Here is a 23,184-nt window from a genome sequence, read left to right as displayed (position 1 = left end):
ATCATATTGGCCAGACTGGTCTCAAACTCCTGACCTCATGATCTGCCCACCTTAGCCTCCCACAGTGCTGGGATTATAGCTGTGTGCCACCATGCCTGGCTGGGACTGTAATTATTAATAGAACAATCATTATGGACAATGGTATAGAGGTTCCTCAAAGAATTTAAACTACCATATGATCCAACAATTCCTCTACTAGTTATACACACAAAAGAAAAGAAATTAGTATGTCGAAGAGAGATCTGCATTCCCACATTTATTGCAGCACAATTCACAACAGCCAAAATATGGAGTCAACTAAGTATCCATCAACAGATGAATGCATTTTTAAAATGGGGTGTATATATACACAATGGAATACTATTCAGCCATAAAAAAGAATAAAAATCCTGTCATTTGTGACATGGATGAACCTAGAGAACATTGTGTTAAGTGAAAGAAGCCAAGCAGAAAAGGACAAACAGCATGATGTCACTCCTATGCAGAATCTAAAGAAGTTACCCATTGAAGCCGAAAGTAGAATGGTGGTTACCAGAGGCTGGAGAGGGTAGGAGAAGGAAGGATGGGGAAAGGTTGGTCAACAGGCACGAAGCTATAGTCAGATGGGAGGACTAAGTCCTGGTGTTCTATTGTACAGTAGGATTACTACAGTTAACAATAACGTGTATTTAAAAACAGCAAGAAGATAGCATTTTGAATGTTCTCACCACAAAGAAATGACAAGTGTTTGAAGTGGTGGTTATGCTAACGACCCTGATTTGATCATTCTACAATACATATGTGTGTCAAAACATCATACTGTACTCTCTAAGTATGTACAATTGTGTGTCAATTAAAAACTTAAAGATTAGGTGAGATAAAAACTCTACCACATCAGTAATACTTTAAAGAAAACAGAGTAAACAATCCTATTAAAAGATCAATATTGTCAGAGTAAATTAAAAACAACTACGTGCCACTTACAAGAAACACAATTGAAATTTAATAAGATGGAACACTTTTATATCTATGCATCTAACAGTTTCAAAACATAAAGCAAAACTTGCAGGTGGCCAGGAGCTCCAGGCCAGCCTGGGAAACATAATGAGACTCCATCTCTACCAAAAAAAAAGTTAAAAAAAAAAAAAAAGCCAGGTGGTACATGCCCGTAATCCCAGCTACTTGGGAGGCTGAGGCCAAAGGATTGTTCGAGGCTGGCCGGGCGCGGTGGCTCAAGCCTGTAATCCCAGCACTTTGGGAGGCCGAGACGGGTGGATCACGAGGTCAGGAGATTGAGATCATCCTGGCTAACATGGTGAGACCCCGTCTCTACTAAAAAATACAAAAAAAAAATCTAGCCGAGCGAGGTGGCGAGCGCCTGTAGTCCCAGCTACTCGGGAGTCTGAGGCAGGAGAATGGCGTAAACCCGGGAGGCGGAGCTTGCAGTGAGCTGAGATCCGGCCACTGCACTCCAGCCTGGGTGACAGAGCGAGACTTCGTCTCAAAAAATAAAAAAATAAATAAATAAATAAACAAAGGATTGCTCGAGGCCACGAGTTCGAGGATGCAGTGAGCTATGACTGCACCTGGGTGACATGGCTCAAGATTCTGTCTTTAATAATAATAATAATTGTTCTATTTATTATTTATAAATAATTATTATAATTATATTTATATATTAATAATTATAAATATTAATAATTATTATAATAAAATATAATAATAATTATTATTATTGATGGAATAAGCAAACAAGATAATTAGAGAAGATACAGAAGACCGGAACAACACAAACTTGAGACTGATACAGACAGAACACTACACTCAACAACTGCAGAATAAAACCAGTAGATTAAAGGCTAATGAGAAACTAGATACTTGCACAATACCAAGGAATCACCCTACGGATTGCTGCAACACACCAAAGCACCTCGCATACCTCTACCAGGGAGAACACAGGCTATTGTCCCTTTAATGCAGAGATCAAATGTGATGCCTAAGAGGTATGCAGCATCACCTACAATGTGGGCTTAACGAAGCATTTAACTCAATTCGAATCAAGCCTTAGGATCTAACTTCTACCAAATGGAAAAACGGGATAGAAGAAGTTACACATCACCACAGGGAAGATGCATTTATTTTTTATTTTTTATTTTTATTTTTTTTAATTTTTTTTTTTTTTTTTGAGAAGGAGTCTCGCTCTGTCACCCGGGCTGGAGTGCAGTGGCTGGATCTCGGCTCACTGCAAGCTCCGCCTCCCGGGTTTACGCCATTCTCCTGCCTCAGCCTCCCTAGTAGCTGGGACTACAGGCGCCCGCCACCTCGCCCGGCTAGCTTTTTGTATTTTTTAGTAGAGACGGGGTTTCACCGTGTTAGCCAGGATGGTCTCGATCTCCTGACCTCGTGATCCGCCCGTCTCGGCCTCCCAAAGTGCTGGGATTACAGGTGAAGATGCATTTCTAAAGGTTGAGACAGGTTGGAAGAAAAGGCATTTCTAACAAGTTCTCGGGTGATGCGGATGCCGCTCGTCCCGGGACCACACTTTGCGAACCACTGTTCTAGATTAACTGAGAGACATAGAAACCAAATATCATCCTTGATTAGATCCCAGATCAAACAAACAAACCACCACCCAGCTGTAAAAGACCTTTTGAGGATAAATAAGGAAGACAGAATCTGGAGTAGATATTGGGTGATGCCAGGGTACTAGCTTAATTTTATCAGGTGTGTTAATGGCATATCGTTGTGAAGGAAAATGTCCTTAGTTTCGATAATATTTAGTTTAATTTCTTTTCAAATAGCTCATTTGAAAAGAAACTTGGTTCATTTGAAAATTACAGGCTGGCCGGGCGCGGTGGCTCAAGCCTGTAATCCCAGCACTTTGGGAGGCCGAGGCGGGTGGATCACGAGGTCAGGAGATCGAGACCCTCCTGGCTAACACGGTGAAACCCCGTCTCTACTAAAAATACAAAAAACTAGCCGGGCGAGGTGGCGGGCGCCTGTAGTCCCAGCTACTCGGAGGCTGAGGCGGGAGAATGGCGGGAACCCGGGAGGCGAAGCTTGCAGTGAGCCGAGATCAAGCCACTGCACTCCAGCCTGGGCGACAGAGCGAGACTCCTCCTCAAAAAAAAAAAAAAAAAAAAAAAAAGAAAATTACAGGCCAGGCGCAGTGGCTCACGCCTGTAATCCCAGCACTTTGGGAGGCCAAGGCGAGCGGATCATGAGGTCAGGAGTTCAAGACCATCCTGGCCAATATGGTGAAACCCTGTCTCTACTAAAAATACAAAAAAATTAGCTGGGCGTGGTGGCAGACGCCTGTAATCCCAGCACTTTGGGAGGCCGAGGCGGGCGGATCATGAGGTTAGGAGTTTGAGATCATCCTGGCTAACACAGTGAAACCCCATCTCTATTAAAAACACAAAAAAATTAGCCGGTCGTGGTGGCGGGCTCCTGTAGTCCCAGTTACTTGGGAGGCTGAGGCAGGGGAATGGTGTGAACCAATGAGGTGGAGCTTGCAGTGAGCTGGGGTCGCATCACTGCACTCCAGCCTGGGTGACAGAGAGAGAAAACGTCTCAAAAAAAAAAGAAGTAAACATTGTATGGAAACATGAAAAAATAGCCTGCCCAAAATTTGCTGCTGAACTAGTTAAGGAAAGTGTTACTGCCTGTCTTTTGGATAAAAGTTATTTTAACTAGGATGGGATGATACCTCATTATAGTTTTTATTTGCATTTCTGCGATGATCAATGATGTTGAGCACCTTTCATATGCCTGTTTGCCATTTATATAAATTACATATAATAGAAATGTCTATTCAGATCTTTTGCCGATTTTTTGATCGGTTTATTCGCTTTTTCCTGACAGGTGCGGCTCTACTTAAAAGGATATGAAGAAGTGAAGTCATCCTGAAAGAATACTATCCTAGAGGGTACAGTCCACAGAAACTGGAGCCCGATGGACCAACATGAGCTTCGAGGATGAAATGAGAACAGAATGATGAGCAGTCTTGGTTTCGAATGATCAGATCAAGAGGCAATGGATGGCTGAGGTCATAAGAATGGTCCGGCCTCTAAACGACCATTCACAGTCATAACAGTCCTAGAAATGTTTCCAAATAGAGCAGGTGGTCAAGAGCCATCCCCAGGGGGTCCCTCACCCACGGGCCTTTGCCTGAAAGCAGAACTGCCTCCCCTCTACTCTGCCAGGCTTTGCCTACCCTCCTCTTCCTCTTCCCCCTTCCCTTGAAGGAAGTTCCCAAGACCCTTTTCTGTTATGGGCTGAATCCTCTTCCCTCTAAAATTCATATATTGAAGTCCTAATCCCTAGTACTTCAGAATGTGACTGTATCTGTAGATAGAGTCTTTATAGAGGTAATTCAGGCCAGGTGTGGTGGCTCACACCTATAATCCCAGCACTTTGGGAGGTTGAGGTGGGTGGATCACTTGAGGTCAGGAGTTTGAGAGTAGCCTGGTCAACATGTTGAAATCCTGTCTCTACTAAAAAGACAAAAATTAGCCAGGCATGGTGGCACATGCCTATAGTCCCAGCTACTCGGGAAGCTGAGGCAGGAGAATCACTTGAACCTGGGAGGTAGAGGTTGCAGTGAGCCAAGATAGTGCCACTGCACTCCAGCCTGGGCAACAGAGCAAGACTCTGTCTCAAAACAAACAACCAGAAAATAATAATAATAATAATAATAATAAAGAGGTAATTCAGTTAAAATGAAGTCCTAATGGGTTGGTCCTAATGGGTTGACCCTAACGCAACGTGACTGGTGTCCTTACAAGAGGAGATTAGGACACACACAAAGGAAAGACCACGTGAAGACACAGGGAGAAGATGGCTGTCTGCAAGCCAAGGAGAGAGGCCTCAGAAGAAACCAACCCTGCTGGCACCCTGATGTTAGACTTCAGCCTCTAGAATTGTGATAAAACATACTTTGGTTGTTTAAGCTGCGCAGTCTGTGGTCCTTCACTATGACAGCCGTAGCAGACCAACACACCAATATACCAATATCCCTTCTCTGCCCCTAGGAAGCCTATGTGGAAACCCCTACTCAAGCTCAGTCTGGATTTTTTGCCTACCTTGTCACCCTGATGACAAAAACAAATTTTTTCAAGGTTAATTCAATTAAACCTTCATTTTTTAATTTTTTGAGATAGAGTCTTGCTCTGTCACCCAGGCTGGAGTGCAGTGGCACAATCTCAGCTCACTACAATCTCCATCTCCTGGGTTCAAGCAATTCTCCTGCCTAAAGCCTCCCGAGTAGCTGGGATTACAGGCGCCCGCCACCACGCCTGGCTAATTTTTGTATTTTTAGTAGAGATGGGGTTTCACCATATTGGCCAGGTTGGTCTTGAACTCCTGACCTCAAGTGATCCACCTGCCTCAGCCTCCTAAAGTGCTGGGATTACAGGTGTGAGCCACTGTGCCCAGCCAATTCAACCTTTAAAGAGAACTACAGATGGTCCTCAACTTACAATGGTTTGACTTACAATTTTTTTTTTTTTTTTTTTTTTTTGAGACAAGGTCTCACTCTGTCAACCAGGCCGGAATGCAATGCCTCCCAAATAGCTGGGATTACAGGTGCCCACCACCACACCTGGCTAATTTTTGTATTTTCAGTACAGATGGGGTTTCGCCATGTTGTCCAGGCTAGTCTCAAACTCTTGGCCTCAAGTGATCCATCCACCTTGGCCTCCCAATGTGCTGGGATCACAGGCCACCATGAGCCACTGTGCCAGGGCTGACTTTGATTTTTCAACTGTATGATGGTGCAAAGTGATCCACAGTCAGCAGAAGTCATACTTTAAGTACCCATAAGAGCATTGTTTTTCACTTTCAGCATAGTACTTAATAAATTACATGGGACATAAAACACTTTATTGTAAAACAGGCTCTGTGTTAGATGATTTTGCCCAACTGTAGGCTAAAGTAAGTGTTCTGGGCACATTTAAGGTAGCCTAGGCTAAGTTATGGTTTTTGGTAGGTGAGATGTATTAAATGCACTTTTTTAAACTTATGACACTTCCAATATACGATGGGTTTATCGTGACGTAACCCCATCAAGAAGCATCTGTAACTGGATTTCTAGAACCTACTCAAGAGACTCAGGGATTTATTTTTGGTCTGTCCTAAAAAAAAAGGGGGGGGTTGTATTCTCTTATTCTCTTTCACAATTAGTTTGAAATACAGCTGCTTCTTAAGAGATGATATTTTGTTGAAACCAAAGCTTGGTGAATCTATGATTATCAGGATGGCATTCTATAAACAACTATTTATGTGCCAATCTAAGTAAGTTATTTCCATTTTCTTTTTCTTTTCTTTTCTTTTTTTTTTTTTTTTGAGATGGAGTCTCACTCTGTCGCCAGGCTGGAGTGCAATGGCACGATCTCAGCTCACTGCAACCTCCGCCTCCTGGGTTCAAGTGATTCTCCTGCCTCAGCCTCCTGAGTAGCTGGGACTACAGGTGCACACCATCACATCCAGCTAATTTTTGTATTTTTAGTAGAGATGCGGTTTCACCATGTTAGCCAGGATGGTCTCGATCTCCTCACCTTGTGATCCTCCTGCCTCGGCCTCCCAAAGTGCTGGGATTACAGGCATGAGCCACCGTGCCTGGCCAGGTCCATTTTCTTGTGTGTTCTCTCAGTAGTATAAGTATTGTATTTTAATTTTAGAGAAGCATATGCACAGTTCAGAGACGTTAGAATTGCAATTTCTGTTTGCCCAAAACTGTATTTAGTATAGTTATAAGACAAATGTAAAAGGTGTTTTACCTACACAGCAACTGGTTTACAAGAGAAGAAATCAGCAGTTAGCCCTGGAGTCACAGGCCCTCGCACAAGGAGCCTTTTGCCCTGGGTCAGGCTGCCTCTGTGACCTGCAGTGCTCAGTAACTGAACACGATATTACCAGTTTCTCCGTGCCAGACAGTATTTCTGGCTACTTGACATCTGGAGCATTTTCCTCTCTCTGTTGTGGTCAGTGTGGGAAGGAGGACTGCTACTGCCCCCGGGACACGTGGGCATCCTGCTCAGAGGGATGCCAGCTGGCCTGTGACATGGCCCAAACCTGGGCCCCACCCCCACCACTCCACAGCAGTCTAGAGCTGGTTTGTAACCAAGGTGCAGCTGAATTTAGCTCGGTGAATCATCTCCAAGGAAAACCCACAGAGAACGTGAACTCACCTTTTAACCAAGTCCTTGATGGGGTATGATTGTCCCAACAAAGCCCTGGGTCCCAGATCTGAGTGCCCCGGTAAGTCCATTTCCTAAACAAAAGATGTCTGAAGAGGCTATCTAGCCTACCCTCTGCCCTGCAAACAGAGCCAACAGCCTTGATTTTCAAATGAGAATGTGGACTTCAGAGGCAAACTGTTGGGTATTATGAAAACAGAACTTAAATTGCTTCCACATCTGGAAAACAAACCCAGCAGCCAGCCCCAAGAATTCCAGGCGTGCCAGCTCAAAGAGAAGCTGTAGGTCAGGGGAGGTATTTCCTGTTAGCTTTCAGTCTCCCATTACCTACCTGAAGCCACAAAGATCTCCTGTCTATAAACAGCTGGTAAAGTCACAGCTCAGAGAAAGAGAACAAAGGTGATATACTAGGGCATCTACCACGTGGCCAGTCTGCTCTGTGCTTTACAGAGACAGTAAACTCCTTGCAAGTAATTATCATTTTCCTCCTTATAGATGGGGAAACGTGGCCGGGCACGGTGGCTCACGCCTGTAATCCCATCACTTTGGGAAGCCGAGGCGGGCGGATCACGCAGTCAGGAGATCGAGACCATCCCGGCCAACATGGTGAAACCCCATCTCTACTAAAAAATACAAAAATTAGCTGGACACGGTGGCATGTGCCTATAATCCCAGCTACTCGGGAGGCTGAGGCAGGGGAATCGCTTGAATCAGGGAGTAGGAGGTTGCAGTGAGCTGAGATTGTGCCACTGTACTCCAGCCTGGTGACTCCATCTAAAAGAGACTCCATCTAAAAAACAAGAAAAAGAAAAAGAAAAAGAAAGGTGGGGAAATGGTGTCCAGAGAGTCTCATCCACTCTCCCCTGAAGTACCCTGCAGTTTTTCTCTTTACTCCCCTTTGGAGTCACACAAAAAGTTGGGGCCTTGCAAACCCAAATCAGGAGTTCCCTAATTTCAGTCGTCCCATCTAAATTCTCAGAAAAGATTTTCCAGATGCCTTCTGGAAGCTCCAGTTCCCATGCAGCCACTGCGCCTCCGGTTCCCCTGAGGAAAGTATGGACCAGAGGTCCCAGCAACGCAAGTGTCAAAGCGAAGTAAAGGGCTCTCCTGGTTCTTGGAATGGGCAGTTATGTTTTGCTACAAATTATAGTTTTTCAAGATGTGGCTGTTTGAAGAGAGGGCTTAATTACTCACACAGCCAAGAATCTGTGGGGCTTGTTTTGGGGGCTCCATACTTGACCATTATGATAAGAGGAGTGATGATAAAAAACACTTCACTCAAAGTGAAGGTTTGGGAGGGAAAGGAGTGGCTCAGGCCAGCTCTTTCCCCTCATAGAGTCCACTAGGTAGGTCAGGCTCCATTTTCAGGGGAGTGCCCTCCGAAGAGGCGACATGGAACTTTCTAGAGAGAGGCCACTATCCAACTCAAGGAGAGTACACCTGGATGGAGCCGATTCACGGTCCAAAGTCAGGGTGGGTTCCCACCCAACTCCTCCTCTGCCACAGAACCCTCAGGCCTTGGACAGCCAGCAGGGTGCTGATGTTTACCCACAGCTAATGGCCAAGGCTCCATGTGACCCGCCCTTCTGGAGTGGGCAGGTCAGGGTCAGCAGGGTGACTCTCCTCCTCCCAACCCTGCAGGGCCTCCTGCCAGATCCCTTGGGTTTTATAACCCTCTCCTCCTCTCTGCCCCATCTTCTGGTACCTCCCATCAGCACAGAGCCCCCATGGTCTTCCCAGAAAGCTCAGTTCAGGTGTCCCTCTTTGTCCTGTGGCCTTTGCTAGACCCAGCTACCCAAGTTTTGTGTTCCAGAAGCTGCTGTCTTGCATGGGGGATTGGGGTGTGTCACTCAAGCATAGCTGGCCAGAGCTCAGCTTAGGGCCTCTGGCCAGGGCAGGCTTTCCTGCAGTGGGGACAGGTGAGAGGGCATTAGGTCTGGGGCTCACGGGGTAGAGACCCTCCCACCCAGGGAGTCCACAGGAAACCCCCTCTAAGAGCTTATGGGCTCCCCACTGCCCACAGAACCAGGCCCAGCTCCTGAGAGCAGCTCGCAAAGCCCCTTCCAGCAGGTCTCAGCCTCAGGACATGCTCTGTCTCTCCCCTTCCCTAGTACCCCAGGCTTCTGGGCACCTTTACCCACCTCCATGCCTCAGCACATGCTGCTTTTTATGCACGTGGGGCATAAGCACCACCTCATCAAAGAGGTGGTGCTTTGAATCTCTGACACTGCATGCAAAATTGAGGTCGGGCTACTGGCTTTCATTGGAATCTCAAGAGGGAGAGGGGCAGAGAGAAGATCTCTGAGGAAAACAAGGTTTAAAACCATCACCTGCTCTTAAAGCCTCCCTCCAGCCAGCAGTTCATGCTCGGCCCCTGCTTGGGGGCCACTGTCACCTAGACATCCCCATGTGGCTATCTCCCAGTGCCTCCCCAACTCAGCCCCGACTTCCACGAGTAGCCCACACCTAACCCTCTGCACTGCTCCAGTCAGACCCTGTGCAGCCTTGTCACCTGCACCCCTGCAGGTGTGAACTGGGTGCCCACCCCACCACTCTTCCTCCTCTCTCTCCATCCTGCCCCACCCCACTGCGGCCCAGCCATCCTGAAGGATGGGGGCCCTGACACATCCTGCTCACACAGGCCCCTGTGCCTCTGCCACTGCCCCCTGCCCAGAACGCCTCCGTCTGTCTCAGGAGCAGTGCCATTGGCTGGCACTCCCCGAGACCCTTAAGACCTAAAGAAGCACAAAATAGTTTTCTCTTTTTTTTTTTTTGAGACGGAGTATTGCTCTGTCACCCAGGCTGGAGCGCAGTGACACGATCTTGGTTCACTGCAGCCTCCGCCTTCCGGGTTCCAGCGATTCTCCTGCCTCAGCCTCCCAGGCAGCTGGGATTACAGGCATCTGCCACCACGCAGGGCTGATTTTTGTATTTTCAGTAGAGATGGGGTTTCACCATGTTGGTCAGGCTGGTCTCGAACTCTTGACCTCAGGTGATCTGCCCTGCGTTGGCCTTCCAAAGTGCCAGGATTACAGGCATGAACCATGGTGCTTGGCCAAAAAGGGGTCTTAAACATTTGCGAACAAGGAAAGCATGCATCTGCGAAGCACCTATCATGTGCCAGGTATTTCTGTGCATCAGCCACTGTTTAGATGAGAATACACAGGTTCAAGGAGGTTAAGTAATTCGTGAAAGGTCGCAGGGCTGTGATTTGAACCAGGTCTGATTTTAACGCAGCAAGGAGGGTACAGAGAATATCAAATGCTCTCAGTGATGCGACATCCAGCACCCCATGGACAACGCCGTGCACTGGAGTGGACTCAGGCTGACCCTGCAGCCATGGGAACAGCAGTTAGCAACGCTGATGGTACCAGAACTTGGACTTGAGCTGAAGCTTGCAGGGACCACGGCACACTGGGTTTCTGAGGTCTGTGCCATCCAGGCCATCGGGCAGAGCCCTCCTCCCCTTTCCCACCACAGGCAGCTTCAAAGAGGCTACATGTGGGAAGACTTTACAGAAAGGGAGAGGAGAGATTTGAAAGAAAATTGCTAAAAGGAAACACATGTGAAAATGAAAACTCAGGCAAAGTGGGAGAAGGACGAGGGAAGAAGAAAGAGTGATGTCCAAGGACTATAAACTGAGTCAAGAACACCAGTTTCCCTCTGCTCCCTTGGGAAGGCCAGTGACCCACTCCCTGCCCTCATTTTCCCTCTGAACCCAGATGGAATGGGGCAGACTTTAGATGATGCCCATTAAGAGAAACAGGGAAAGTTGCCTTGCACACAACCATGACAACTGTGGAGCCACGATTCATATGTGGTGAGGCTCAGAGAGGTCGCTCTACTTTGCCAAGGCCACACAGCTGGCGAGCCATAAAGCTGGAATCTAAGCCCAATCCAAGCTTGTCCCCTTGAATCGCATCAGCGTCCCCTCATATAATCTGTCACCACTACAAGGTGCCATCTGCTTCCCTGAAGGAACTGGACAAATTATGTAAGTTCCCCAGAGGTTACCTAGTTTGTTTCATTAAATCTGAGACACCTCTGAATTTACAATGCACCGTTATTTCAACTATGCCGAGAAAAAGGCGCTGTCAAATTATAATAATCCGCAAATGTGCGACACATTCCAATTTAAGATGTTAAATGGAAAAAAAAGGAAAGGAAAAAAAGAATGTGCCTTAGAATCCCAGAAAATACCATGGGAGTGTGAGTGGGGAACAGGGATTCAGTCACAGTTCTGCAGACTGTGTGTGCAGTGAAGTGCAGTCAACAACTCCACACAAGCACATGAGCACACACCTGCTGCTGTAAAATCCTTCTTTGCTAACAACTGATGAAATCGTGCAGATAATCATACAAAAATGTGTTGGCCAGACCTGCCTTGTCAACAAGAACTCTCATTTCACCAGGAGGCCATCAATTCAAGGTTGCCTAACATTAGTCAGACGGGTCAGGCACGGTGGCTCACGCCTGTAATTCCAGCACTTTGGGAGGCCAAGGCGGGCGGATCACGAGGTCAGGAGATCGAAAGCATCCTCGCCAACATGGATTGCTTGCACCTAGAAGTTCGAGACCGGCGTGGGCAACATAGTGAGACCTCATCTCCACCAAATGAATAAATAAATAGCAAGGAGTGGTGATGAACCCAGCTACTCAGGCAGCTGAGGTGGGAGGATCACTTGAGCCCAGGAGGTTGAGGCTACAGTGAGCCAAGATTGTACCACTGCACTCAAGGTGGGCAGAAATGCGAAACTGTCTCAAAAAAAAAAAAAAAAAAAAAAAATCAGTCAGGCGGAGGCTGTCCTGCCCACCCAATCAGCCAGGCTAGGCCAGGCCAGCCAACTTCGCCTGAGTGGAGCTACAGACCTCTGGGCAGCCAAGCTGGATGAGCAGGCAGGTTTGCTCCTTGGTTAACTACTAAGGGCAGTCACCCAGTGTGGCCGGGCGGTGGCACAGCCTGCACCTTTTTGTCTGATCTTTCTCCAAATCTCCTGGGGCATGTGGCCAGCCAGGGCCTCAGCATTTTAATAAGGCAGATGCTGCAGGCTGGCAATGGCAGACAGGCAGCACTGCTCCAAGCCAGCTTTCCCAGCTAGGCACAGGTGGATGGACAGGCAGGCCCTGGCTGGAGGCGAAGGGTAGGTGGGCCGAGGTATGGATGGCCATTCTCCCCCTGGCAGGCCAGCCACAGCCTGGCAGCCTGAGCAGCTTCTGGAAGGACAGGTGAGGTACAGCCTCCCTCACTGAACCTGGGAAGAAGGCTGTCACCTCGGAAGCTGCTTGGCATCTCATTCACAGATTGCCACGCAGATACTAGTCGCTTCACCCCAGACCCAGAATCTGCATCTGCAGAGCCCAAGCAGGTTTGTTAAAAACACAGAAGCTGGCCGGGTACAGTGGCTCATGCCTGTAATCCCTAGCACTTTGGGGAGCCAAGGTGGGAGGATTACCTGAGGGTAGGAATTCGAGATCAGCCTAGGTTACTAGGTAACATAGTAACACCGCATTTCTACTTTTTTAAAAAAAAATTAAAATTAAAATGGAAAAAAAAAGATTTAAAAACCCACAGAAGCTGAGGAAGTCGAGTTTTGCTTCTCTTGCAAAGGCTCTTGAGTAATGGAGTTTTTCCCCTGCCACCTTCCTGTTTGGGCCATGACGCTCCCCGGCAAGACATTCTGTTAGATGTGAAGGTTATCAGTCATAACAATCAAACCAGCTGCAGCCTGCAGGAATTAAGAATAACAGCTCCCCCCAAAGCACAGTTTTAAGTGCTTTTCATACATTTACATATTTGAGCCTTACCACAAACCCTGTGAGGGTGGTACCACCCTCATCCTCATTTTACAGGTGGGGAAGCTGAGGCACAGAGAAGTTAAATAACTTGTCTAATAGACGATTCCACAAATAGCAAGGGGCAGAGCCAGGATTTGAACCCAGAGACAGCCTGACTCTGAAGGCATTTTGGTACCAAACTGGTCTGCCTCTCTAACCATCTAACCGTCCATGAGTGCCAACTAAGTAAGGGCCAAAACCTAGACTGGGCATTTTAAATCACCATGGCTCATTTTATTTTCACCACCACCCTGCGAGGCAGGTGCTATTATCAACCCCGTTCTACAGCTTGGGCACCCCAACCCTCAGCCACCCCATAGCGGGGGGGGGTGGATGAACAGGATGCCCCATCTGAATGCTGCCTGACACACAAACACGCACGTGTGTGCACACACGCATATATGATCTGGGGCCCTAAACTGGACAGACTAAACCCAAAGCTGCTGCCCAAATGTGGGAGTGACTCCCTGGGGTTCTTAGGACCCCAAAGAACCATGCTGCTGCCTGCCCACAGGCAGAGGGAGTGAAGAGGGAGGCCAGGGAAAGTGAAACCAGAAGGGTGAGGTCGCTTGTCCGAAGTTCCACAACTAGTGAGCAACAGAGCCAGAATCTAGACCCAGAAGTTTTCTGGCACCCATTTTTTCACCTTAAGGAAACAGGTATTGGGTGACAGAGCGTGGGATGAAGGTGCCTGTGTCTTAGGTAGGCATTTCTACCAGGAAAACCTGGGAGCAGGGGGCAAGGACTTGCTACTATTCTCGCTCCTATTCTAGGAGAGAGACTTGAGTCTGGTGCAGAGGGCAGACACCCCTCAGCTCCCTTACCCCAAGTTCACTAGAGCAGCAGCGGCTATTTGAAATGTGGGTTCCCTTTTCATGGTATCAGGCTTACAGAGCACAGAGGAAGGTGGGGGTGACCGCGGATGACTAAAGAGAGAGAGCCCGCCCACTCTCCCACACTCCAGTTCTGTTTAGACCCTCCTCTTTCTGGTCCCTCAAAAGAGAAAGGCTCCCATGAGCAGAGCCACGGATATTAATAACTTCTACAGAGCTTTGTTTTCATCTGAATTAATGTTTACATTGTTGGGAAAGAACCCACTTGTCTGGGAAGATGAAGCAGGTTAAATCAATTAAAAATGTGACCAACAGTTGGAAAACTTCCCGTTTCTTAAGGGAAGTCAAGAAGTGGGTTTGGAAATGCTGGCATGACTAGCAACGGCCTGCCAGGCGGATCTGGGCTGGAGGTCACCCAGACCCCACAGCTCTGGGCCACAACAGCCACCCCTCTGACTTTCATACAACCTTTGGAGGCTGCACGTCTTTCTGGTTGCCTGTGTCCTCCTCCCCGTCTCATCTCCTTTCCAGGTCACGGGAAAAAGTGAAGAAGCAACCACCCAGGCTGTCTGGGTGCTCAAGAGGGTTCTGAGAATCTCAGCTCTTGGTCATCAATGCTCTTGAGGGGGGCTCAGCTTCTGAAGCACCAAGACACTCGGGACCCCTCTGAGCAAGGCCAGCTGGGCGTCCCCAGCATCCACTCAGCCTTGAATGGGGTCCACAGAAACTGGCCAATGACAAATTCCATTCACTTACCAGTATTATGATGAGGCCGCAAACACTTGGGGAAGGACTGCCATGTGTAGTCAGACACTCGGCATGAGAAAATGAGAAAATCGCTCCAAATGAAACCAGATAAGGGTGCTGTCCAGGCTTTTGGGGGCACCTTCTCTGCAGCCTGCCACCCAGTGTGGGCTCCAGACCATGCTGCTTGGAACCATGGTCAGGCCCAAAGCTGCAAATGCTCCCAGGAGAACATGTGCTAGCCAGGAGAGGTAGCCAAGACACCCTGCTGAAGCCCCACCCACCAAAAACTCAGAGGGTACCCCAACCCTCAGCCACTCCATAGCAGGGGGGTGAACAGGATGCCCCATGTGAATGCTACGTGACATGCAAACACACACGTGTGTGCACACACGCATATATGATCTGGGACCCTAAACTGGACAGATTAAACCCAAAGTTGCTGCTCAAAGGTGGGAGTGACTCCCTGGGGTCCTTAGGACCTCACAGAACCGTGCTGCTGCCTGCCCACAGGCAGAAGGAGTGAAGACGGAGGCCAGGGAGCTCTTGAGGATCAGAAAAGAGATGAGGAGACAGCCTGGGTGGCACGGGCCAGAGTGTGGAAAACACGGGCAGGCTGCTGGCTGCTTTATGGGCCTTGAGAGGAGGACCTGTCCCTACCCGATAGGAGCTGACCCGTGGGAACAGCAGGCAAGCGCAGGCAGCTGTCGGAGACATGGCTGTATGCACATCGCCAGTGTGCCCTTTGCTGGTTTGATTCATGTGGTGGCAACAGCATAGTCTGGCAGGAAGTGTTTCCAAGCTCAATGGACAGGCTCATCTGACCCGACTCAAGCTGAGGCAGGGGAGTCCGTGGCAGCAGTGGCCACAGACGCCTGTCCTCCAGAAATGCCTCAAAGCCCAAATCCCCTTGACGCGGAGGTTCTGAGGAGGGCAGAGCAATGGAAGGCAGCTCGTGCCTGTGGATTTCTAGTCTCACTTGTACTGTCAGTCCCCTCTTCTCCTCCTCCTGGGATTCTGGGTTGTCACAGCATTGGGTGGTCCCCCATCTCTCTGAGCTTGTCCCCTGTCCCCCCAGCCCTGGCTTGCTCTCCAATCACATCCCGTGTTGTAGTTCTGTGGACACAGCATGCCAGCCACGGTCCCACCTCAGGGCCCTTGCAGTTCCTCTTTTCTCTGCCTGTACCTCTTTTGTTGGGATGTCACCTTCTCAGTGAGAACCTCCCCATCTGACTCTGCAACCCAGCACTCCCTCCCCTTCCCTGCTCTCCCTCCTGCCAACTCCCATGCTCCGTGTTTTACTGGTCTGCCTGCCTCACTACCATCCTGCGAGTTCCTTGAAGGCAGGGGTTCTCATCTGTTTTGTTCACTGCTGTATCTCCAGTGCCCAGCACAGAATCTGTAGACAACCAAGTATCTGGTGAATGAATTCAGTACCACTTGCCATGTACTGGGCAACATGCTAGGGGCTGAGCAAACAGAGATGGGGAAGCCTCCGGGTCCTGAAACGCCTCCTCATGAGGGAGACTGTGGTACCATTCAGGGGCAAAGATCATACAACGTCCAGTAAGGCACCAGGTGGGCCTGCCAAATCAGCATGCCTGTTTTCTGGTGCCTAACTGGTATAGACGGGACCACCCAATAATCCAGCCATGAGACCTAAGGCAAAGTAACTGGGCATTGATTTTCGAGGCCAGTGTTTGATGCCGTAAGTGCCCAGTTCCTGAGTCAAGAGCCAGCAGAGCTGACCCAGAGGAAAACAGAGTCCAGCCCCAGGGGTTCTGTATGCCTGGCAAGGCCAGGGCACTGTGTCCCACTGCTAACACCAGGCAGATAAAGATGCTTTGGCTGGGCATGGTGGCTCATGCCTGTAGTCCCAGCACTTTGGGAGGCTGAGGCAGGCATATCCCTTGAGCCCAGGAGTTTAAGACCAGCCTGGACAACATGGCAAAATCCCATCTCTGCAAAAACAAAAATTAGCCAGATGCAGGGTGGCACACATCTGTAGTTCCAGCTGAGACTGAGGTGAGAAGATCGCTTGTACCTGGGAGGGTGGGAGGCTGCAGTGAGCCCTGATCACACCACTTCACTCCAGCCTGGGCCGTAAAGCAAGACCCTGTCTCAATTTAAAAGAAAAAAAAAAGCTTCCTTTTCAAACACAGTGAGCCCTGTGCCAGGAGACAGCATGCCCTTTCCCATTCAGATACACCTGCCTTCTGGGAACTGCTCACCCGCTATTTCATTGGGAGCCTCTCCTGCCCCCTTCACCCCCTCCTTACCCATACCTAAAACATATAAAGTGAAATTGCGAAGGCCCCTCAGAACAGAATCGGTTGTGGAAAATCTCAGCATAACAGGCTGCCCAGAGCGGGGACTGCCAGACACCTGAGGGTGCGGATGAAAGAGGAAGTTATGAGGGCCCCAGGTGAACCGCCAAAGAGAAAACCTTGGGTCTGAAGCAGCCTGCCTACCAGGAGAGGAAGTGGCGAGGGAAGGCTCCAGCATGCTTTAGGAGGGGCACAGATGGTGGGGAGGGAGAGTGGGGGCCAGTGGACTGTCTCAAGCGGCAGCCTGCAGTCTTCCGAGTGCAAACTGCCCCTGGAACCCCAAAGGAGGTGGCTTGGAACCCAACGGGCCCTCTAATTTCTTCTGCTTTTCCTCCCTCACTTGGCTAAAAGTCCCTCCCAAGGGCAGGCTCCAGGCAGTCTCTCCTACAGACCTCCCTTAGGGCAAAGGTCATGCCTTCCAGCAGGCTTACCTGGCCTGGCTAGTTCTGTCCCTCCCCTCGGGCCCAGTCTTATCTCTTCTACTGGCCTTAGTCATTTACTCCACCCCCTTCACCTAAGTCCAGGCCCCCCCCTCAAATTCCGAAGCTGTTCACTACCCATTTGCCCAAGCGGTGCTGCCTCCTACAGTGAAAAACCCAAGCGGCTTCCCCCGCCCCGGCAGGCCACACTCTCCCCTGTGAAGTCACAGGGACCTCAAAGACAACTGCAGGCAATTTGCAGTCAACTTAGAAGAGCGGGGCTGGCCCAGAGCAGACCCAGTATTCAGACTCCCTGAGCTTGCAAACACCTTGAGGGCAGGGAAATGTCTCGCATGTAATGTTCCCTGGGCACATAATCAACAGTCCCCGAAAGCCAGAAAGCAGGGTAAGGTTTGGGCCAGTGCTAGGGTGCCAGCACCTGGGGGAGACCCCAGTCAAAGGCAGCGCGACTCAGGCACCCCACCAAGGCAGGCTAGTTGGTGGGAGGAGGATATGGGAGGGGGAGTGTGAGAGCTCCTATTGCAGAGGTCTACTGGCACACAATTAGTACTGCCTCCGACCCCTTTGGTCTCCTTTTTCCCATCTCAGCAACCACTGTAACAACCTTTCAGCTGGGGCAGGACCTGGGGATGTTCCAAGGAATGTGCCTGCCCCATTGCTTTTCAGCGTCCCAGGAGCCCAAGCCACTGCCACCTGCCGCCTGCTCTGGGAGGGCAGGACAGAGGTTTGGTGGATCACCAGGAACCAGCCCAGCGTGCTGCCACTTCAAGACTTGATGGAGGCTAAGTGCAGAGACAGGACCCAGACCTCTCACATTGCTTTGAGAAGGAAGGTATAAATCAGTCAGTCAAGGAAAACTGGCATGGCCCTCGGGGGAGTGAGGTGTCACTTCCAGTCCTCCGTGGGAGAGCAGGGTGAGGGGAAAGGGAAAGAGGAGGCACTGGAGTTAGCACGGGCGAGGAATGGGGTCCGGGGCTGTGTCGGAACCTGGTTCCCCACAGCACAGACACGCTCTCCAGAGACTGCGCCGCCAGGACCTCGGAGACACTTGTCGCCGGCACAGAAAAGCGGCTGTGCCAACAGCTCCCATCACAGGGGCAGACCGGCCGCCTCAAGGGCCACAACACACCTCCCGCCACGGCAGCTTCTCGGCTAGGGAGAGGCAAGGCCTTGTCCCCCACCACGACCTGGGCTGGCCCCGAGGACTCCCCCACTCCACCCGCCGAGAGGGACGGGGGAAGCCAGAAAACAGGCTGTGTGCATGCCGCCAAGAGCTACAGAAAAACTTCGCGGCGCTCAGCCCCCTCGGGGACCCGGCCAAGGGTACGGCGCTGGGGACCACGCCGGTCCCGCAAGGGCAGGCGGGCAGGCGCGCTGCGGGCCGAGGTGGGGCGCGCGGTCGGGTTCCCACCGAGGCGCCCCAGAAAACAAGCCCCCTTCCCAGCCCACCAGAAGCACTTCCTGAAACTGCGCTGGGGAAGGAGCCGCCACCCGCGCACCTGGCAGCGGCTTCTACCCGCGGCCGAGCGAGACGGCTCAGGTAACCCGACCTCCCAGGCCAAGTCCGCACTCCGCCAACTTCCCGGAGCCCGGAACCCGGGGCCGCGGGCCGGACCGAGCCAGGTGCGCGCCGCCAGAGCCCCGCGAGCGCCAGCCCCGGAGCCGCCGCTTACCTGGCTCCCGAGAGCCGGCGGAGTGCGCATCCGCGGGCCGGTCCCCGGCAGAGGCGCCTAAGCCAGCAGGCGCGGGTCGGCGGCGCGCGGGGACGCGGCGGGCAGCCCCGAAGCGCAGGAACAATTCCCGCCGCGCCGCCGCCGCTCGCACTCCTGGGCACCAGTGGAAGGCGCGGCCCCGCCCCCGCCCGCGCCTGTTGCCGGGAGACCCGCGTGGGCCCGAAGGGCTCTTTGTATCAAAGCTGCGGTGACATCACGAGGCGCCCGGGCCCTGGAACTCAAGGGCGGGGCCTCGCGCCGGGGCGGGGCGGGGGCGGAGGACGGGGACGGAGCCCGGGAACCCGAGCCGCGGGGCGGGGCCCAGGTAACCCCGCCCCCAAAGGTAGGGGCAGGTGGCTCCGGGGGACCGACCAATGGCCGCGCGGCCGGCCCCGCCTCCGTAGGTGCAGCTAGCCTAGGCCTGCCTGGCTCCGTGCGGCCCGGGCCAGGACTCCAGGAGGCGGCGTTTGAGCTCGCGCCACTACCAGGTAGGCGCTGTAGTCTTCTGCCCGTTCCGCGCCACCCTCACGGTTTGTTGTCACCGCACTGCGAGATTCCAGCCGGCGCTCACCGGCTCACACGGCGCACGCCACCCCACACGGCCCGCCGCCTTCTCCACGCCCTAATGAGTCCGGGGGCGCCTAGACTGACTTTCATCCTGAGTCCTACCCACAACTTTCCCAGCCTTTTCATGTGAAGTCGGAACCATCCCCATAACCAGCCCAGGAACATAAAGAACCAAGCGGCAACTAAAGAAACAAAAAAAAAAAAAAAAAAAAAAAGAGAGAGGACGCTTCCTGTTGAATGCTAGTAAATATTATTTATGTTAAACATGTGCCCTCAGGCTGGGCACAGTGGCTCGGACAAAGTGGCCGAGGCGGAGGATCTTTGGGGCCAGGAGTTTGAGACCAACCTGGGCAACATAGCGACACCTCGTCTCTACAAAAAATTAAATGTTTAAAAATGTACTCGCCATCCCCCCATCACTCTTAACCATTCCCTAGATTTTAAAAAGGCAAAATGAGATGAATGTAAAGTGGCAAATATTGCAAATGTGGTTGCCCTTCGACCTGCTGTTGAACTATATAACTTGAGTGAGGGGAGAGACTTATCTTCCTGTCTAGCTCAAAGCCACCCTTGCCTTCCCTGAGTCTTCACTGGCCAACAAAGTGGCACTGGCACTTTGGCACGGGCAAGATCAGTAGGGCATCTGGGTGCTTTGGTCCTGCACCACCCTAGACACCCACCCACACATGCACCCACCCACACACACATGCTCACACACAGCAGCTTTACCCACTTCTCTGCCTCTTTGCTGTCAAATTCCTTCTCCTCAGTCTCTCCTGCCGGTAAATTATCAGCGGCCCCTATGTTTACCAGGGCTTGTCTCTGAGGCAAAGCAGCCCCTACGGCTCCCAGAACTGCTGGGGACTTTCCAAATGGGACAGCATTAAATAGAGGAGGGCCTCCTGGCCAGAGCCACCTGAGAGAGGAGCTAGAGCTGTGGCCCCAAGGTAGAAACTCCACTGCCCAGCCCTCTCCTCGCAAGGTCTGCCTTGCTGTTCAGAGATCTATGTGCAGAGGCCAGTCTGTTTCTCTTGTTTGTGTCTGCTCCCACAGTCTCTAACACATAGGAGCAATGTGGTGTATCATAAAGAACACACATGTTAGTTGGATGTGGTGACGCATACCTGTAATCCCAGTGCCTTCGGGAGGCCAAAGCAGGAGGGTTACTTGAGGCTAGGTATTTGAGGCCAGTTTGGACAACATAGCAAGACCCCATCCCTACCAAAAAAATTAGAAATAAAAACATTAGCCAGATATGGTGGCACGTGCGTATAGTCCCAGCTACTGGAGAGCCTGAGAAGGGAGGATCACTTGAGCCCAGGAGTTTCAGTCTGCAGTGAGCCATGATGGCACCACTGCACTCCAGCCTGGTTGACAGCAAGACCCTGTCGCTATTTGTTTATTTATTTATTTTGAGATTTATATTTCATTCTGTTGCCCAGGCTGGAGTGTAGTGGCGCAATCTCGGCTCACTGCAACCTCCGCCTCCCAGGTTCAAGCGATTCTTCTGCCTCAGCCTCCCAAGTAGCTGAGACTACAGGTGCGTGCCACCACGCCCAGCTAATTTTTGTATTTTTAGCAGAGACGGGGTTTCACCATATTGGCCAGGCTAGTCTCGAACTCCTGACCTCGTGATCTGCCCGCCTCAGCCTCCCAAAGTGCTGGAGTTACAGGCGTGAGCCACTGTGCCTGGCTGACCCTGTCTCTATTTAAAATAAATAAATAAAAGTACTTATGTGGTGTATCATGCCACTGGCTTTGAAGTCAAACAGACTTGGGTTTGAATTGAGTCTTATTTCCCAGATGTCCTGGGACAAGTTCTGTTACTTCTCTAAGACTCAATGTCTTTTCATCTGTAAAATGGGAATGGTACCTCACGGGATGTTGTACACCCTAGCACAGTGGGTACACTTAATTTTAGGCACTCCTCAAAGGTGTGGTACGTGATTGAGCCCATGCACCCTGGCCCACTCTATCTGCCTTCCCAGCTCCACCCTGAGACCTTAACTCAGCAGCCTTCCATAAGGTTTTAGGATGTGGCTGAGTCCAGGGGCTCTATCTTGGTTTCCCTTCTTCCCTTCCAAGTCCAATGTTGCCCCTAAGGATAATTGGGCTCCAGAAAGCAGGTCACATGACAGGATCGTCCAGAACCAAGAAAGAAAAGCAGAAACCAAGGGTGATCATCCCTTCTCTGGTCCTGGCTGTCTCCCAGCAAAGGTCAATGGAGAAAGTCAGGCCTGTCAAGCCCCCTCCACGTCCTCACCACGGGCAGCCTGAGTGACATTCTCAAGAGCTCTGTGGAATGGGTTGTGTCAGTAGGTCTCTCTTTATTTTTCTCAAAGGTAGTGGAGTGGGGAATGTCTCCAGGTACTTGTCCTTAAAAGCAGAGTGACAGAGGAAGGCCACAGATGCATTGAACACTCCTGGGTTCGAAGCCTGCCCGGTTCCACTTACCAAGGGAAGTCAATGTTTTGGAGCCTTAGTCTCCACTTCTAGAAAATGGAAATAAGACTCTTCCTCTTGCAATTGTGAAGTTTCAATGAAATGATGAAGTGTCTAGTGCAATGCCTGAGATGCTGCAGGTGCTCAATAAATGGTAGCTCCTAGTCACTACCAGCAGCACGAGTGAGCTGCAGTCTGATGCACTGGTTCTGTGCATGTGTGCTGGGGCCGAGGGCGGTATCTTGGCTTTACCACCTTGTTGCTAAATGACCGTAGGCAAGTTTAAGTCCCAGTGTTTCAATTGCCTCATCTTTAAATTGGAGATAATAATAGTATGTGTTTTAGAACTATTGTGAGGATCAAAATAATCAGGGCCAGTAAAATACATAGAACAGAGCCTGGCACAGAGCAAGTAGCCAATAAACAGTAGCTATTACTCATGATCATTATGGCAAGAGGCTGAGGGGAACAGAGGTGAGGATTAGAGGCAGCCCGAGGGAAAATTTAGGACCCTGACTTTTGAGGAAGGGCTCACATGTTCCAGCAGGGTTCAGAGAAGCAGTGATAGTCCAGTGGGGGGTGAGGTGGGGATGGTGACTGTATCTGATGGGTGGGATTAGACACGGGATGAATATGGGATCTGAGGGCTCTAATACAGGCTAGGACTCTGTCCTTGGTTCAAACAGGGGCTAAGAGTGAGTTAATAGGAAGTATAATCCTGCCTTCTGAGCACAGCACCACCTGTGAGGATGTGGGGAAGGAAGGCCTTGAGTTAGGTACCCTGGTCTCTTAGCATTGCTGTGAGGTTCCTTTTTTTTTTTTTTCTTTAGAGACAGGGTTAGGCCGGGCGCGGTGACTCACACCTGTAATCCCAGCACTTTGGGAGGCTGAGGCAGGTAGATCACCTGAGGTCAAGAATTCGAGACCAGCCTGGCCAACATGGCAAAACCCTGTCTCTACAAAAAAATACAAAAATTAGCCAGGTGTAGTGACGAGCACTTGTAATCCCAGATACTCTGGAGGCTGAGGCAGGAGAATCACTTGAACCCGGGAGGTAGAGGCTTCAGTGAATCAAGATTGTGCCACTGCACTCCAACCTGAGTGAC

General features: G+C 50.7%; 1 protein-coding gene across 1 annotated transcript in view; it reads right to left on the bottom strand.

Annotated features, from left to right (window-relative positions):
* The window catches only part of RAB11FIP4 (RAB11 family interacting protein 4), a 50,843-nt gene extending 31,533 nt beyond the window's left edge, over positions 1–19,310 (bottom strand). The window contains exon 1 of the mRNA XM_030923081.1: positions 19,031–19,310. Within this exon, the coding sequence (XP_030778941.1) occupies positions 19,031–19,060 (30 nt within the window). The 5' untranslated portion in view covers positions 19,061–19,310. The remainder of the gene's footprint in view (positions 1–19,030) is intronic.
* Between the last annotated feature and the right edge of the window lie 3,874 nt (positions 19,311–23,184).

The sequence above is a fragment of the Rhinopithecus roxellana genome, chromosome 19 (assembly GCF_007565055.1).
Source record: "Rhinopithecus roxellana isolate Shanxi Qingling chromosome 19, ASM756505v1, whole genome shotgun sequence".
NCBI classification, from domain to species: Eukaryota; Metazoa; Chordata; class Mammalia; order Primates; family Cercopithecidae; genus Rhinopithecus; species Rhinopithecus roxellana.
This window is presented reverse-complemented; position numbering and strand designations above follow the sequence as displayed.